The 19,061-nt window shown below is 39.0% G+C and overlaps 1 protein-coding gene across 1 annotated transcript; it reads right to left on the bottom strand.

Annotated features, from left to right (window-relative positions):
• Window positions 1-7,857: 7,857 nt before the first annotated feature.
• LOC110709481 lies at window positions 7,858-9,933 on the bottom strand. Its single transcript, XM_021887703.1, has 4 exons — window positions 9,738-9,933; window positions 9,270-9,598; window positions 8,442-9,137; window positions 7,858-8,394 (listed from the first exon to the last, which is right to left on the bottom strand). The coding sequence occupies exons 1-4, from the start codon at window positions 9,931-9,933 to the stop codon at window positions 7,858-7,860; spliced, it is 1,758 nt and encodes a 585-aa protein (XP_021743395.1).
• Window positions 9,934-19,061: the final 9,128 nt, after the last annotated feature.

Here is a 19,061-nt window from a genome sequence, read left to right on the forward strand (position 1 = left end):
GTTTGGAGCAAATTGAATCTTTGATTGTATGCCTTTGAGATCGCAGGAAATACTTTTCACAATAAGAATCGAGTAGAGGCCAATACGGGCGAATGTGACTCCATGACTCACTTCCTGCCATCATCCCCGATCCTCCTTTCGTTGTTCAGAACCATATGGAGTTAGTAATCTCAAGGATTATGAATGGGGTGTAACCTTCACGAGTCAATCGTTGTTGCCTATCGTTGTCCCTTAATCGTGGTTGCCTTATAATGATCCGTGAACGATTTACAAGTTCCTTAAAAACTTATTGGCGGTTCCCTACTTTCCTTGTCCCTAATCATATGTCAATTCTCACTTCCTACTAGTGCCAAGCATATTCACCACATGCTTACGTAGGCGCTTCTAATGACGCATACATGTATATATAGTTTTTTTTTATATACATATGATTTTTGTACATACGACTTGTACATATCGCCATTTGTCTTTTATTGCATTTTATTTTCCATAAAAGTATCGACTCTGCAAATAAAAAATTTGCCAAAATTTCCGAGGGAGGGAAAGGGTTCCCCACTTATCCCCCTCGTAAAAAGAACGAAAAAAAGAAAGAGAAAGAAAAAAAAAAGTAAAATTAAAAAAAATGGAATAGGAAAAGGAAGGGAAAAAATGGAAAAGGGGAGAAAAAAAAATAAAGGAGAAAAAAAAACAAAAAAAAAGAATAAAAGGAAAATATGATGAGAAAGGAAAAGGGGGAAGGAAGTAAGCAATAAAAAGGGCAAGCGTATGAGTTAATCATAAAACCGTAATAAATTTTCCATTACTCATTAAGTGAAATACGGAAATAACCAAAAAATTCACTGCAACAGACTAGGCGCGCGCAACTCTGTGGGTTGCTCGCGGATGTCACGCGCAGGTAAATCAGTTGCGCGTGGATGTCGTGCGCAACTGCTTGTGCTGCGCGCGGCACTTGCAAGTGAACTTTCCATTGAGCTTTATTTGCCAAAAATCGGACCGTTTTAGTCTATTTAAACACAGTTACGTCTAGGCTTTTGATCATCTCACATTCATTTGACACCAACAATTGGTATCAGTCAAAAGGATTTTTATTACTCACTTCTTTTTTAATATTACAATGGTAAAAACTTTTTAGCAACGATTGAAACAATGGGTCACCTCTCTTTCTACTGAGGATAAGCTAGATTTTAAGATATACCATCTAGATGTCATACTAAGTTATATGCAAATCAACATTAATTTTGATTTTCTTCATGCCGTTGTTAACTATTGAAACTCTAACCATCATCTTTTCCTCTTCAAAGGGGATGAAATAATCCCATTACCTGGCGAGTTCGAAGCTCTACTAGGCTTCCCTACAAATACTCTCCCTGTGACTTATGCCCCTAACTTGTCAGATTCCAAACCTGCTTTTCAGAGATTTTTTTGCTTGAATGACAATGATATGGAAAAATTGTTACGAAGCATGGCGTGAATCTAATTCAATTCATCAAGCATTTTGTAACTCCTCGAAACAATTTGACTAAACAACGTTTTAAAATTCAAACTTTATGTATTTGTCTTGTTGTCAATTTTTTACTTAGGACAGGCAAAGAATATGGAGATTATTCAATGGTGTCCATAGTAGAGCAAATAGAGCGGTGTCATTCACCCGCTCCACTGGCCTTGGCGGAAACTGTAGTTTGCTTGAGTCAGCTTAGAGGAGATTCAAACGAGAACAGTTTCACTGGAGGTCCACTCTTTTTACACATACGTTTTTTTTATTTAACATACTCGTGAGCGCGCGCAACTCTGAAAGTTGCGCTGGTATGCCCAGCGCAATTTTCACAGTTGCACGCGGATAGCGCGTGCGACTCTTTCTGTTGCACGCGCCACCTGCTGCTGTAGTGTACGCAATCTAACTTTCGTTTTATTTTTTTAGATTTGGCTCATGGAGCACTTGTGAATTGTTGATCAGCCACAAAATCTTGAGGCTAATGGAGTGAGATTGTTTCCTGGTCGTCGCATTCTTTACAAACATAAGAATGAAGAAGTATGGACGGCTTTTTTCTTTCATGGTGTTCCTAATATATGCTTTGTGATTCCTTGGTGGAACATAAGTAGTATGGTTGGGAATAGTTCTAATTGTCCCTATATCCGCCTCTTGGGCCTTTCTAGTACTACTTACATATTTTCTTGCAGGGTTATGAGACAATACGGGGTGAAACAACTTATCCCTCCACAAGATTGTGATGCTCCCAAGGATGTAAATTTTAAGGCCGAAAGAATTCCCAGTTGGTTTGAGTACTGGACTAGTCTCTTTAAGTGGGTAGCGCAAAATCCCACCGCGAGTATAGTTTTATCTTCCTTTTACAAGGCTTGGATGAATACGGCCGACAAGGGAGAGTTGAATAAGGCTCGTCAACAAAATCAAGTTGCTTTGGCTCACAATCCACCTAAGCCTTTAGTGCAATCGGCCACCACTACTCTTACTAATGGCCAAAACAAAGGAGTGAGAAGAAAGTTGGACTTTTCCACATCTTTTAAGGCTCGTCCAAGAGAACCTAAGAGGAAGGTTGCTCCCAAACTTGCGCAACAAGGAATTAAAATCAAAGAGTCATCCTCAAATCCTCGAAAAAAGGCTCCTTCAAACTCCAAAGAGAAGGAGAAAAAGGTAGAAAGGGCTCCCATTCCCAAATTAAAGAACAATGTGTGGGTTAAAAAGAAAGGGGAAGGCGAAACTTCGAAGGCCACTGAGAACACTACAATGGATACTACTCCTCCTTCAACTATCACGATTGAGGATATAGTAAAACCTTAGGGTGTTACACAATATTATTAGTAGTCTTTTTTTAATAAAGTGTAATCACTACTAGAAGTTTTTTTTATTATTATTACTATCTAAGTTCTATGATGTACTTTTGAACGCATTTATGTTTTGGAATAAAAAAGAGCTCTTTATTTAATTTGTTGTTTTATTTGGCCGAATCAAATATTGTCTACGTATTTGTATCACGAAATTAGGTCTCGCGTAGTTCTTGTGCAACTACAATTTATTTTTATTTCTTGTTTTTCTTTAATCCTACTTATAGGATTAAATGAAAAATTAATCAAACTTTGTTTAATAGTTTAAATCAAAGTTTAATTTTTGTTTTCCAAATATATATAAGAGAATTGAATACTCCTTTTGTTTTATCGTTAGTAAAACCGTAATTGATTTTCTTCAAGCGTAAAACTTAAGGTCCGCAATTCGTCATCAAGTGGCGTGTGCAACAATGGGAGTCGCGCGTGCGGCATCCTGGCACAACCTTGTGAGTTGCGCGCGGCACCTGTGCTGCGAGTGTTTCGCTTTTTTGTTTTTTATTACCAAGGTTTAAAACGAGTGAAAAAAAAATATTTTTTTTGATATCTTATTTACCCCCCCCCCCCCCAAGTGTGAGGAATTTTTTCATGGAGTTCGAAAAAATCCGAACACTTGAATGGCTCGTTTCGATTGAATCTTTTCTTTTTTTTTTTCGTCTACCCCCCCAAGTGTTATGAATTTTACCGTGGAGTTTAAAATTTATAGCACTTAGAATCTTTTATTTGAATGCTATGAAATTCGATTTAGAATATTTGAGTGAACGAGATTATCCGAAATTTATATGTAATATTTTTTGAGACGATCAACGTTTATTAGTTGACGAATTTCATCGCCACCAATATCCATTAATTTAACTGCCCTTCCTGATAGAATTTCTATTACGTGGTATGGTCCTTACCAATTAGGTTTGAATTTCCCTCGTGGATTTGGAGGACCTCTAACCTCTTTTAGTGCAAAGTCACCTTCTTTAATATTACGGGGACGTACCCGTTTGTTAAAATTTCGCGCAATGTGTTGTTGGTAGACTTGTACATGATGCAAAGCTTTTAATCGCCGTTCATCGAGGAATAAAAGCTTTTCATACCTTGCTCGTACCCATTCGGCTTCTGGTAGCTTACTTTTGAGTACGATGCGTAGGTTGGTATTTCCAGTTCAATTGGTTGAACTGCATCCATGCGGAAAACTAAGGAGTATAGAGTTACTCCTATTGAAGTTCGTATGGACGTTCTATAACCCCAAAGAGCAAAGTGTAGTTTATTCGGCTAGTCTTTACAATGTTCTGCCATTTTCTTAATGATGACTGCTATATTTTTATTTGTTGATTCTACTGCTTCATTCATTTGATGTCAATATAGGGAAGAATGGTGATGTTTTACTTTGTAACGAGCCAAGAGGGATTCAACTTCCGCTTTGAATTGAGATCCCTGGTCACTAATTAGTTCGTGTGGAACTCCATATCTACAAAATATGTTTCGTTCGAGAAACTTTGCGACATGTTTAGAAGTGATATTAATAAGAGGCGGCCTTGATCCACTTAATGAAGTAGTCGATGGCTACTAATACGTACTCGTGTCCTCCCGTTCATGTTGGAGAACTTTTTCCAATAATGTCAATTCCCCAAGTCGAGAATGGCCAAGGGGAAGTGAGGTTATATAGTTTAGATGGTGGAAGGTGTTGTAGGTTAGCAAACATTTAGCACTCTGGACATTTCTTAACATATTGAATGTTGTCATGTTCCACTGTGGTCCAAAAGTACCCTAAACATGAGATTATTTTAGCGAGCATTTTTCCATTCATGTGAGGTCTACAAACACCTTTGTGAGTATCCTCCATAAGGCGTGTGGACTCGGGTTGGTCTGTACATAATAAGCTTTGACCATTTGGCCCTTTTTTACACAATCGACCATTAACCATCCCATAATGGGCTGCGAGCGTTCTTAAGGCACGCTGATCTTTAGATAAAGTATTTGCAGGATATGTGCCATGAGTAATATATTGGAGGATATGATCATACCAGGGATTTCCCCCTTCGATGTCATTTAATTCCTCTATTGCGTTGCAATAAGCTAGTTCATCTCTTCTTTCAACGCATAATGGCATCATATTTAATTGGTCAGGAATGTTGATCATTGAGGCTAATTTTGCTAGCGCATCTGCAAATTGATTTTAATCCCTTGGGAGATATTTAAAATCAATATAATCAAATTGCTCGATGAGTTACTCTAGGTGTGCTTGGTATAATATCATTGTGGAGTTTTTGATTATCCATTTTTTGAGTATATGATGTATTATTAGATTGGAATCTCCATATACCTCTAATTTTTGCACACCTATGCTAGCTGCTGCTTCTAATCCAACAATACACGCTTCACATTCCGCGGCATTATTAGTAGCCTCAAAGTCTAGTTTAGCAGAGATTGGAGTATGTGCTCCCTCTGGACTTATGAGTAACACTCCTACGCCACACCCCTTTTGGTTGGATGCGCCGTCGAAGTACATTACCCATTTGTCATCCTGTGTCATGAGAATTTCCTCATCCGAAAGATGAGTGGTTTCTTCATGACTTGTTCGAATGGGATGTTGAGCTAGAAAATCGGATATTACCTTTCCTTTTATTGATTTTTAAGGAATATATTTGAGGTCAAATTGGGCCAACATCACCAACCACTTGGATATTCTTCCTTGTATGGGTGGTTGTTCAAACAAATACTTTATGAGATTGTATTAAGAATCACATGAGTGGTGAGGGGAAGCATATAATGTCGTAGATTTTTAGGTTCCCACACTAATGCTAAACACGTTTTTTCTAGAATGCCATATCTTGTTTCATATTGTATAAACTTTTTACTAATGTAGTATATTACACATTCTATTTTATCTACCTCTTGTGCGAGCATGGCTCCTGTGGCCGTGTCCGTGACAGTGATATAAAGTCTAAGAGGTAGTTTGGGTACTGGTGGTGCTAAAACTGGAGGACTTTTGAGTTAGCTTTTTACTTTCTCAAAGGCCTCTTGGCATTGGTCATCCCATTCGTGTTTTTCTTCTTTTTTCAATTTTTTGAATATTGGCACACAAGTCATTGTCAACTTACTAATGAATCGACTAATGTACTGTAGTTTGCCAAGAAACCCCCTAATTTTTTTTGGTTTGTGGGGGAGGCATGTCAACAATTGCCTTTATCTTCGAGGGATCGATCTCAATGCCACGTGTGCTTACTACATATCCGAGTAACTTGCCGGAAATTACCCCGAAAGCGCATTTTTGTGGGATTAATCTCATCTTGTGCTCTTTAATTCGAGTGAAGAATTTGCATAAAGCTTTTGTATGACCTATTCTATCTTTGGATTTTACGATCTATTATCCACATATTCCTCTATTTCTTTGTGTATCATATCATGTAAGAGAGTCGTAGCCGTTCTTAAGTATGTAGCTCCTGCATTTTTAAGACCAAATGGCATGACTGTGTAGCAATAAGTACCCCAAGGGGGTAATAAAGCATGTCTTTTCTTCATCTTCTTTTGCCATTAGAATTTGGTTGTAACATGCGTATCCATCCATGAAGGATAACATCGCGTGTTCAGCCGTATTATCCACCAATATATCAATATGTGGTAGAGGGAAATCGTCTTTGGGACTAGCTTTATTAAGGTCCCTAAAGTGGACACATATGCAAACTCGTCCATCCTTTTTAGGGACTGGGACGATGTTTGCTACCCATTCTGGGTAATTACATACGCGAATGAAACCTACGTCCAATTGTTTGCTTACTTCTTCTTTTATTTTTAAAGCAACGTCAGGTTTCATTCGTCGAAGTTTTTGTTTTACTGGTTTAGACATAGGGTTCAAGGGAATATTATGTTCCGCGATTTCCATATTTATTCCAGGCATGTCCTTGTATGACCAAGCGAACACGTCTTCGAATTCTTTGAGCGTCGATATGAGGATAGATCGCTCTTTCGGATTTAAAGTTAAACCAATTTGGACTTCTTTCTTGTTTTCATTTGTTCCTACATTGATCGTTGCAGTTTCTTTGATCACATGATTCTTTTGTTCTCGTTCATTCATTAATTCAATCAATTTATTAATATCATTTTCGACACCTGATTGTGTCTCCCCAAAAACCAAACCCAGTGATGAGTATCTTTCATGTCTTTGATTATCAAGTTCGGTAAAGAGTTGAAGAGTCACGTAAAGTTCCCTTAAGCCTTGACCCTATTCTAACCTTGCCCAAAATGTTTTAATCCCAAAATCTTTCATTTCGTGTCCTCAAAATCATTCATTTCGTGTCTAAACCTTAAAAACGTCCAAACTAGTATATTTTGGTCCACAATCCTGGTCCAATTATTGTTTAGTTGGATGGGTTTTGAAAAGAGCTTTTTAACGATATATTATAAGCCTAAATCCGACTTATAACGTATAAGTTATGGCCAAAATACTAAACTGTGCCCAAACCGGACTAAGGTCCATCTTACCTACGACTCAATGATCATGTGGAAGGTCCAATACCTTAATCCCAATCCTAAACCCATTAGGATTCATTAGGAGCTTCTAGAATCCTCTAGAAGATTCTAATTTATCTTTTCCCTAAAAGATTTTGTTTTTTGTTTTTTTTTTTTTGACAAAAGCAAAGGAAATAAAATAAAAAACTACAGCAAAGAAGTGCAATCTATCCGACATTTCCTAGCAATGTCGTTAGCTCGTTGAACCTGATCCCTATTAACTTTTAAAATTGTGCATCTTTGAAACGAAGCTCCGACTATTCTTAACTCTTTTAGCAGCCAATAAATCGAGATTTCCTTCCCCTGTTGATCTTGTAAATTATTCAGAAGAGAGATGGAGTCAGATAAGAGAAGGATTCCCTGTTTCCCTTTAGCCCAAGCCCACTTCATAGCTTCAAGACAAGCCCATACCTCACATTGGATGACTGATGTTGTAGTACCATATTTCCCCCCTTCATCCCTGGCAACACCATGTATATAATTCTTTACTGCCCATCCTACCCCTGATCTCATTGTGTTCTAATCCCAGGAGCCATCGGCTTCCACTATGAAATTGTCAAAACCAAGTTTTTCCTTTCCTAGCTGAACATAGTTGAAACCCGGGGGGATAATGGGATTATCCTTGCTGGCAACCTCCCTCTCGTCTGCTAAACTTCCTTGTTGCCCGAAGATCTCATGATCCTCCATTGCAAGCTTTATGGACTCCACTACCAGACTACTTGTCCCTGTGGACCCATTAAAGCATACTGCATTTCTCATTTTCCATATACTCCATAGTGAAGCTATGAACAAAACACTACGATTACTATTCTTCCTATCCTCGCTATTAAAGAGCAGGATATAGTGTTGGATCCATCTCCTCAAAGAAGAAGAAGACCCAAGTATGTCAGGGCAAATGGTTAGGGAGCTATTCTCCCAAACTTCCTTTGTTAGATTACAAAATCTAAACAGATGTAGGCTATCTTCTAAAGCCAACCCACAGTAGTCACACTCAGTTTCAACTTGTATCCCTCGTCTAGCTAGATTACCTTTCACTGCTATTCCATCATGAAACAGCTTCCACAGGAAACTTTCCACTTCGGTTGAATGTTCATTCTCCAAACCAGCTTTACAAACTCTAGATCCCTATTCAAAGACGAAGTGCTTTCCATTCCTCCATCCTTTGATAGGTAGTAATACCCAGTTTTAACGGTGTATTTGCCAGAGGGGTGATATTTCCAGTAGAGGAAATCCTCTTCAGTTGAAAGAGGGAGCTCCATTGCCAGGATCGCTTTTGCACTATTCCACTCAAAACACTCCCTTATCCTTCCTGCATTCCAAGTTAAAGTATCACCGTTAATGAAATCACTTACTTTCCAATTCAAAGCTGCCCTTAGAATAATACCATCCTTAACTAGAGGGATTTCCCCTTTAACCCACGGCATGCTGAGAGCCCTAATGCTTTCTCCATTTCCCACTTTCCACGCAAAACCCTTCTTGAAGGATTGAGCCACTTTCTGTATACTTGACCTCCCCACGGAAGGATTCCCTTGTCTTCTATAAGGACTAGCAATATGGCATATACTACATTGTTGAAACCCTCTATGTACTCTTACTAGCAGAAGCTGAGGGTTTAGGTGCATCCTCGTTGCTTGCTTGAATAGAAGAGCGTCGTTAAGATTCGAAATACCCCTTATTCCTAGCCCTCCCATACTCTTCGGAAGTTGGATGAGACTTCTACTCACCCAGTGCAACCCCTTATTCCCATTACCAGCCCACCAGAACCGAGCAATTAGGGAGTCAATTTTGTTTGCGATACTCTGGGGAAGTTTCATACATTTCATAACATGCGCAAACATGCCTACCAAAACCGTATTAATGAGGATTAACTTTGTTGACTAGGATAGATATAAGGGGGCCCACGAGATGATTCTTTCCGCCACTTTGTCAACCAGGAACTGGAAGGAGGAACTCTTTTTCCCCCTAATATCAATAGGGGCACCCAGATGAATCCCCATATTCTCAGTCTCTGGCATAGAGAGAACCTGTTTTATAGCTAATTTTTCCACAGAGGCAACACCCGGAGAAAACTTTATAACAGACTTCTGGAGATTTAATTGTTGACCAGAAGCTTTCCCAAACCTAGAAAGAATGTCCGCTATACACAAACATGATTCTTTATTTGCCTTGAAGAAAAGCATAGCATCATCTGCGAAGAAAAGGTGAGAGATCGATGGGGATCTTCGCGAGACTTTCAGACCCTTAATAAGCTTGATATCTTCTGCCAAAGATAACATTCTTGACAAGATATCCATACAGAAAATAAATAGGTACGGGGAGAGAGGGTCCCCCTGTCTCAGACCACAATGCGGAACAAAAGGATTAGTAGCCTTCCTATTAATGATTGTTTTGAAACTCACCGTTGAGACAACACTGTGATATCATCCATATCCAGTGATTTGAGAACCCAAACGCTTGCAAAACTTTCAGAAGAAAGAGCCAGTCCACTTTATCATAAGCTTTTGACATATCAATCTTAATTGCTGTAAAATTAGAACCCTTCCTTGAATTAATAAGGTGCATAAGTTCATGACTCAACAGAATATTATCTTCCATATACCTTCCTGGTATAAAAGCATGCTGGTTTTCCGAAATAAGGCTTGGGAGAATCGGCTTGAGCCTATTAACCAAGCATTTGAAAATGCACTTGTAGATCGTGTTGCATAAACTAATAGGTCTAAATTGACTTGCCAGCTCTGGGGTCTTAACTTTTGGAATCAAAACTAGCAGTGACTGGTTCCATTCTTTGAGCATATTTCCTGTTCTCAGGAATTGTTTTACAACTATCGATCACCAGCTGGCCTACTTCATACCAGTAGGTTTTAAAAAAATCCACGGTAAAACCATCGGGGCCAGGAGATTTGGAACAGTGCATCTTGAACAAAGCCTGTTTAATCTCCCCCTTAGTAAAATCCCTATCGAGCCAGATTTTATCCTCATCCCTGAGCACTGGAATATCAAGTTGCCTAAGCAACAGGTCGATATCTTCCCCATGAGAATCATTTATGACTGGGTTGTAGACATCCTTTATTGAGGTTAAGATTAACTCTTCCACCTCCTTTTGCCCCTCTACCCACGTGTCATTCCCAGTCTTCAGCGTCAAAATCTCGTTGTGTAACTGTCTTTGTTTTACCTTCCTATACATTGTTGGCGTTGGGCAATCCCCTAGTCTCACCCAATTCGCCTTCATTCTTTGCTTCCAAAACCTAAAACACAATTGGCTTTCAGGCAGAAGCATGTTAATATGCTTAATATACCCTTCTCCTTCCTTAAGCGAGGTTATGTTCATCCCTGTGCTTTGAAGATCCTTAGTTATCTTTTTCCAGTTGATCCCCCATACCTTCTTATTTTCCAAGCACCAATGTTGTAGGTTTGACCTTAGTTTAACCAGCTTCCTAGAAAGCTGGAACATGTACGAACCCTGATACTCCTCCTTCCATACACATTCCACTATTCCTCTGATTTCCGGAAAATTGAGACACCAATTCTCAATTTGATAAGGTCTATTAGAAGTGGTAGAACTAGGCTGATCTTGATAAGTGATTGCCGCATGATCGGAGCAAACAATTGGTTCATGAAAAATTCTCCCATTCGGGGAATGAGCAAACCATTCCTCTGTAATGTAGGCACGATCAAGCCTTTCTAGAATAAGGTCTTCTCCCTCCCTTTTATTACTCCAGGTAAATCGTGGCCCCGAAAAAGGAACTTCCGTCACATTGCTGCTGAACCTCCAATCTAGGAAGGCATCGACTCCTCTTATTCGGACCGAGCCCCCTAGCTTATCACTCCCACTTTCAACTTGATTAAAATCTCCTATGACTAGAACATTTTTGTACTCTTCTAAAAACCATTGAAGTTGCTCCCGAATAATTTTCCTATTTTCTACTTGAGGCTCACCATAAAAGAAAAGTACATATTTCATACTTCCATTCATATTGATCATTCTACAAAAGATAAAATTTTTTGATGAGTACATGCATTCAACTTTATCACTAGACCAACTTAAAACTAAAAGGCCCCCGCTACTACCATCCGAATCCCACCCAAAAGCGGTAGTAGGGTTAATAGCACTTAATCTAGCTGCCGCACAAGCAAATTTCATTTTAGTTTCTGAAATAAATAAAAACATAGGTAACTTCATTTGAAAGATCCATACTAGGTAGGGAATTGTAGGCGAGTATGGATCATTGAGACCCCTACAATTCCACGCCACTATCTTCATCTATCCATTGGGGGCTAACTTGGTGCAGGCTCCTCACCACCCGACGATAACCTCATCAAGTTCATAACAGGTAACTGAAGGTCGATATCCATGTCGTCCCTAACTTCCCTCAAGACCGAAGTAACCTCCTCACTCTTTTGCCGTTTAAAGGACTCTGTTGAAGAAGAAGAATTTCCTTGGGGTCTTTTGTTCTTGCCCCTCCTACAAAGGTCTCCATCAACCTCCACTCCAAGTTCACGAGCCATATCGGGATCTGAAATCGCCTTGGAAGCAAACTTACGATCTCCTCCTTTATCCTTAAGCCAAATCGAAACTGAATTTGATAAGGATTAAAGAATTTGATATTGAATAAAATATCTCTTTTTTAATAATCCAATCCCGGTCAAAACTGAATTTCGTGCCTCATAATTTTTATCCAAATATTGGATGGTTGGATAGCCCTTGAAATTATATTTCCTAGATATTATAATCCTAATTTCGATTGGAAACAAAAAAGATATGATTAAAATACCAAACTCTATCCAAAACTGACACTATTCCACTATTTCAATAATATCTTAAATTCTACAAAAGATATCAATTTTATTCTAATTGGGTTGGAAAGTAGACTTTCAGAGATTTCCAACAATATATTATTTATTTTATTCCGATTTCTGGATCAAAAGTTATGATAAAAATTAAAACCGCAAAACAGCAGGACCATCGCACCGCGATAGTTCCATCGCGCTGCGATGGACCTGGCGCGCCACGATAAAATGAGTTTTATTCCGATTCGAATTCTGACTCTTTTCTGATCCTTTGACTCTCTTTTTTCCTATAATAGAGGTCGTTTTCCCCCGCTTCAGATCACCAACAATCATCATCATCACCTCTAATATTCTTAATCATCCCTTCTTTCTCTTCTCCCATGTTCTTAGCCAAGCCTAAACACATCCTTGGTACTTTCCCCAATCAAACACCATGCTTCCTTTGCGAGATTCGAATATGTTTTGTCCTCCTCGTTGTTGCCTTCGACCTCGACGTGAAAGGTTGATAGTTCTGAGGGTTTGGTCCCAAATCTATATTTCAATTCATATTTGATTTATTTACTTTGTTGATTTAATCTTTCTTGAAGTTACTAACGGGTTTATTGTTTTAATAGAGAGAAGGGAGGAGCATCAACGTAAGTAATTCAGTTACTTGATCCTTGGTTTTAGAGTAGAAATCACGTTTAGCATATTATTTTAATTCCTAGTATCATGTTAGAATATTATTATGATTCCTAGTATCATGTTAGGATGTTTTTATGATTTCTAATATCATGATTAGGATGTTGATTTTGATTAATAGTATCATGTTTAGGATCTTTGATTATGATTTTTATTAGTGACATGCTAGGATTTGTTATTAATCCGTTTAGTATCATGCCTAGGATCTTACTAATTATGTTTTAATGATTTTGATTATGATGATGATTGTTGTGTCAATTAATCATGTGTTGCTTGATTATTCATGATTTATTGCTATTGCTTGATCACGCCCCTTCTTGCAGGTTTAAAGGGAATTTGTATTTGAAATCACGGCTAATAAGATAATTAATAATTTGATTTTAGGCTAATATGATTTTAATTCAAGTGATCACCAATAATAGATTTGATTGTGCATTAATAATCAACCAACGTAGATTAAACAAGTTTAGGATAAATTGATGTATGTATGTTGATCAGAAAGTGCACATGAATATCATAAGAATTAAGTAGAGGCCGATTTAGGGCGGGTTCAATCTCTTTTAGGTTGGATTCGTACCATCATCCCCGAATATCCAGTCATGGTTTTGGACCACTATGGAGTTAACGATCTCCGTGATCGTGAATGGGGTGTAACCTTCACACCTGTGGACGGTTTACAAGTTCCTAAAACTTGTTGGCGACTCTTCTATCTCTAGCTTCCTTCCCTTGGAGCGCCGCCATGCCCAAAAGCATGAACACAGTGGGGCTCAAAAGGTTGAGTTTGAAAAATTCCTTACAATCATCATCTTCGTTGGATTGATTGTTATAGCATTCAAAAGATTCAAGAGAAGGCATATACTCAGAAATAGAGCTCATCTTATTGAAATCAAAAGAAAGTACATCAAGAGAGGAATCCTTTTTAGGATCCTCGTCCTTAGAACTAGAAAGCAAAGACTCAGTAATGGCCACAATGCCTATGGTAATTTCCAACTTGTCACCTTTGTGGTTAGTCCATTTGAAGGTCTTCCTCCATCCATGCTCAGAGGTATTATTGAAAGGGGTTATCAATGAAGTAGAGTAGAACGCTTCATCTTGGATATCATTTTAATTGGTTATGATAGCAACATGGTTTTGCTCTAGTACAAATATCAAGTTAAAGGCTTGCCTATCATATATAGCACCCTGGAGTTGGGTGTTTTGCTTGAGTGACACTTAAGTCATCATTCAAGAAGTAGCAATCATGAAAAATCTTGAATCCAAGCTTCTTGATACCTTCAAGAACTAGTGGTTCTGGAAAGTCATAGCATGGGTAATTTTCTCCCTCCTTAATGAATTGTCCATTAAGGGTTTGATTGTAAGATGGGAGTAAAGAAATTATCCCTTTTTTATTGTTGTTCCTACGTGCCCTTATCTTGGCATCGTGAGCTTCAAGTTCTTCCTTGGTTGGCTTATACCCCAATCCAAAGGAGAAGCTTTTGTTTAGGATAGGAAGTAAGATAGATTTCTTCATTCCTATTCTCAAAGGCATCCCAAGAAAGTAAATACTCTTGAATAAGATGTTGTTTACTATTGGGGTGGAATATGGATCAAGATTGAAAGGGACTTCATCCATTTCTAATGTGCAGATAGCCTCCGCGGCGAATCCCCACATATCTTCTTCATCATTGTCATGATTTATCTCTAAAAGAGATTGATCGTTTATTACGACTTTTAGAAGAGAAGCATGTATGTATAGTCATAGGAAGACCTTTATAGTTCAACCTAATCATTTGATGGATCGAAGATGGTATTGCTCCAAGTTCATGTATCCAAGGACGTCCAAGAAGAAGGTTGAATGTAGGTTTTATGTCCATGACATGGAATTCAACCATCTTTTGTATTGGGCCTGTGGTAATTGGTAGCTTAATAGTTCCACACACCGATCTCCTTGAATTGTCATAGGATTTAATGCTTTGTGTTGTTGCATGAAAATCTTTCTCTGGGTTTAGGCCTAAATATTTCACGGTTTGTAATGGGCACACATTAATGGCGGACCCATTATCAACTAAAGTAAGTGGGATGTGTATCCCTTGCACCCCACAGTTAGATATAACGTAATATTGTGGGTGGTGTCTTTTGATGGTAAATCATCACTAGTAAAGATGATTGATTTGTCGGATTTTTTGCTAGTAAGCAAGCTAACGAGATCCCCAAAAGTTGTGTCCGTACTCGCAAACAAAGCAGTTAAAGCATTCATTAGTGAATTCATATGTTCATTAAATGCACTTAGGAGTTCCCAAATGCTAACATTTGCCTTAGATTGGCGAAGTTGTTTGACCAATGGGTCCTCTACTTTAGGTGGAGGTGGTATTGGATTTTGAGTTTGATCTTGGTTGGTCGAAGATCCATTCGGTAGTGTTTGATAGACTCGCCCAGAACGAGTTAAGTGATCGATCTCGTTTGGATTAGTCTTAGTACTCGTGAACCAATTTTCTTCTAGAGGTGTTGAATGTGCCTCCATTTGTAAATGTTCCATGAGTTGTGTTTGATGTTATTGTTCATCTAGGGAAAGGCTTGATAATTCTTATGATTTTCCCATAAATTGATCCCAATCAAGCGCTCCACTTGTTTTAACTTGAAGACAAGGTGGAGGTGGGATGGCGGCATATTTTGAGATATATAGGTCTTTAAAGTCATCATCCCATAATCCACACACTTCATTAGTTGCCCCTATGAGTGTTGTGGTTAGAGGTTTCCCTATGGAAGTGATGTAATCCAAGGGATTGAACACATCACTCCTCACATGGTCCTGATCGATGTGAAATATTCCCAATGGGTAAACATTATTATTGGGCTTAGGCATGGGAATTTTCCCATCTTCTGCTAGATCTTGAACCTTGTGTTTCAAAACAAAGCAATGTTCAGTATCATGCCCAGCACCCCTATGATAAGTACAATAAGCATTTCCATCCCATTATTGAGGATTCCTTCCTTATATGGGAACGGGAGGTGTTGGCCCAGTTGGCAAGAGCAACCCCTTTTCAGTCAATTTTCTAAGAGTTCTTTAATAGTTACAGGAAATTGTGTAAATTTTCTTTATCTCGTCCATGCTTTTTGATTATTGTTATTATTATATTGCGTGGATGTTGCAAAAACATTAATAGAGGATGAAGTGTTATCATTCCCCTTCTTGTAGTTGTTCATAAATTGATGATGATGAGGCTTGTTTGCCCTTTCTTTAGTAAGATCATCTTCAATCCTAGTGGCCACGGAATAGACCTTTTAAAAAGTGTCTAGACCAAGGTAGCGTAGATGTTTATTATACTTTTCATGACTATTGTCAATGAATTTTTGTACTAACTCGAGTTCGAGCGGGCTTTGGGAAAGGTGGCCGCCTTTTCACGCCATCTACCATAGAAAGCAAGGAAACCTTCATTGTCGCCTTGTTTAAGCATTCCAAGTTCACGCAAAGTTGATTTGAACTCTACGTTACTCTCATATTGGGTGATGAAAGCCGAAACTACATCTTCCCATGTACTTTTGAATTTGGCATCTAGCCCATAGTACCACTCTCTTGCGGCTGGGTCTAGAGATAAAGGGAATGTCAAAGCATATAGCTTAGGATCAACTCCTTTAGAGCCATGGTGCTAGTAAAACTCATTAGATGATTTTTTAGATTATTGGTCACCTTAAACATTGGTAAGTCTGTGGCTACAAACTTTTCAGGTAATGTAAGTCCCATAAGATGAGAAAACTTTTCTCTGTCAAAGTACTTGTTCCCCATTGTAGAACGAAGAACAAGTTCTCCAACGTCTTCTCTCGTTCGGCTAAAACATCCATTTTTTGTTTTATAGCTAGAGCCTCAGCCTCTTTCTTTTCGGCCTCTTTCTTTTCGGCCTCTTTCTTTTTGGCCTTTTCAATTTTCTTAATCCTTCTAGCCTCGGCTTCTTGAGCCTTTTCCTCTCTCATACGAATAATCTCTTCATGGAGTTGTTCGATGGTTGGCATTGTTGGAATAGGATGAGTTGACAAAGGGGATGGTTCGAAAGGGGTGGATTATTTGATGGTAAACGTAGAATGCAAGTGCCCGAGTGTCTTCGTTCCAAGCTTGGTAACCAGCCTTAAAGGAAGTACGAGAAGTTAAGAAAACTACACGCTTGCTCTTGAAAAGGAAAAAAAAAAGGAAAAAAGAAAAGAAAGAGAAATAAAAAATAAAAAAAAAACGTAAAAGGCAAAATGCAATTAATTAAGGTGTGGGTTGGGCACCAATAACACTGCCACCAATCAATCATAACCACCAGGCCAGAAACCACCCAAAACCCACCCCACCCACCTCGTAGCCATCACAAACCGACCTAAAACATACCTACCTACCCCCGTAGCCTCCAGAAATTGACCCAAAACCCAATTCCGCATCTTCCATAGATCGACACAAAACCCACCCCACCAACCGCGGCAAATCGAACCAGAACCCACCCACCAGCCACCACAAATCGAACCAAAACCCACTATACCCACCCCGAAACCATCTCCCATCAAACATGAAAAATCCACCACTGTGAAACCCCTACCCCTATTCGACAAAAAATAACCATTAACACTAAAATTATGAACAAAAGATTACAATGGTAGATTATTTTCTTCTAATCATCCTTCTAATCATAATTTAGGGCTTTATTTGGTAAAATTTGACCATGAATACACTAAATCTAGAGTTTTCACTATAATTTGACCATAAAAACCTCAAGCTTTAATGGTGGTGATGAAAAAAAAAGGAAAAGAGATGCTAGGAAATGATGAACAAAAAACAAAATACACTTCAGTTTTGTCATGCAACAAATAAACCCAAACTCCTCTTGAAAAATCATTCACAAGAGTCAAAAAATAGTGTGCACCACAAGTAGAAGGAGTCTTATACGACCCCCAAAGATCACAATGTATCATCTCAAAAATACGAGTAGCTCTACTATCACTATTAGGAAAACTATCACGAGTTTGTTTAGCTTGAGGAAAAATATCACAAACTTTATTCAAAGTTTTTCCACCAGAACTAGCAATAACAGCAGGAACTAACTTGACTACTCTGTCTAACGGATGCCCCATACGACGATGCCATAGCTCAAATGCTGAAAGTTCCAAAACCGACACCGCACATACTGTAGGAAGCCGCCGAAAATAGTAGAGTCCATCTATTCGTTCACCTCCTCCAATCAGGCTCCCCGAGAGTTGGTCCTGTATAGCACATAAAGAGTCAGTGAATCGGACATAACAATGTGAATCGTCAATTAATTTAGACACCGATATTAAATTGCATTTTAGTTTAGGAACAAATAAAACGTGTCGAGTATTATGCCATTAGCCAACACCACACTACCTTCTTTTGTAGCCACGGCCTGAGCACCATCCGGAAGGCTAACAAGGCACGGGGGTACGGGTTGCACATCAATAAGGCACGAATCGTCACCTGTCACATGATGGGAGTCTCCCGTGTTAATAATCCAAGAAAGAGAGAAGTACTCACCAATCATCTTATCTTGTTGATGATGATTGATCATATTTAATAAGATACGAACATGTTCGGGTTGAAAGTCAGACAAAGAGGAGATACCACCACCATTTTCTTGCTATGAAGCAGAGGATATATCACCACTGCCAAGGTTGCTTCCCACGGCATGAGCTCACACCATGGAACTGCCGTGATCAGAGGCAGCAGTAGTACGAGCAGGGGCAGCAGGAGTACGAGCAGCAGAGGCAACAAACGTGGGCTGAACAGAGGTCGGACCTGCAGAAGAAGACCCCCCTTCTTCCTGTACTTCTCTAGCCACCATGGAGGGTATCCATGAAGCACAAAACACTCGGAATTGTCATGGCCTGAGCGTTTACAATGAGAGCAAGATAGCTTCGACTTATCAATACGACGCGCCGAAGAATTAGACAACCGATCATTTGGCAGAGCAAAAACATGAGCTTCATCTTTCTCCTTTTGAGCTTTTTCCATTAGCAATACCACGGGAACACTCTTCTTGAAGAAAGGCTTGATATGCATGGTCCAATGTTGCCGGAGGTTGCTGCGATAACAAGTTAGTTCTCACAGCAGCATATTTATCATCATCAATACCAATTAAAAATTGGTGCAATTTTTCTTCGCCTCTATCAATTTCGTACTTTGCCGCAACATTGCAAGTGCACTGCCCACATTCACAGCCATGATGGGGCTTGAGACGAATAAGATCATCAAAGAAACCCGTCAAAGTATTATAATAATCCTCAACCGT

This window comes from Chenopodium quinoa, unplaced genomic scaffold (assembly GCF_001683475.1).
Source record: "Chenopodium quinoa cultivar QQ74 unplaced genomic scaffold, ASM168347v1, whole genome shotgun sequence".
In the NCBI taxonomy this organism is placed as follows: Eukaryota; Viridiplantae; Streptophyta; class Magnoliopsida; order Caryophyllales; family Amaranthaceae; genus Chenopodium; species Chenopodium quinoa.

Coding starts and splice junctions, on each gene's coding strand:
- LOC110709481 (XM_021887703.1), bottom strand. CDS start 9,933: ATGGAAGATAATATTCTGTTGAGTCATGAACTTATGCACCTTATTAAT. Junction 9,599..9,737: donor ATCACAGTGTTGTCTCAACG/GTGAGTTTCAAA, acceptor TATCTTTGGCAG/AAGATATCAAGCTTATTAAG. Junction 9,138..9,269: donor GTTCCTCCTTCCAGTTCCTG/GTTGACAAAGTG, acceptor AAACTTCCCCAG/AGTATCGCAAACAAAATTGA.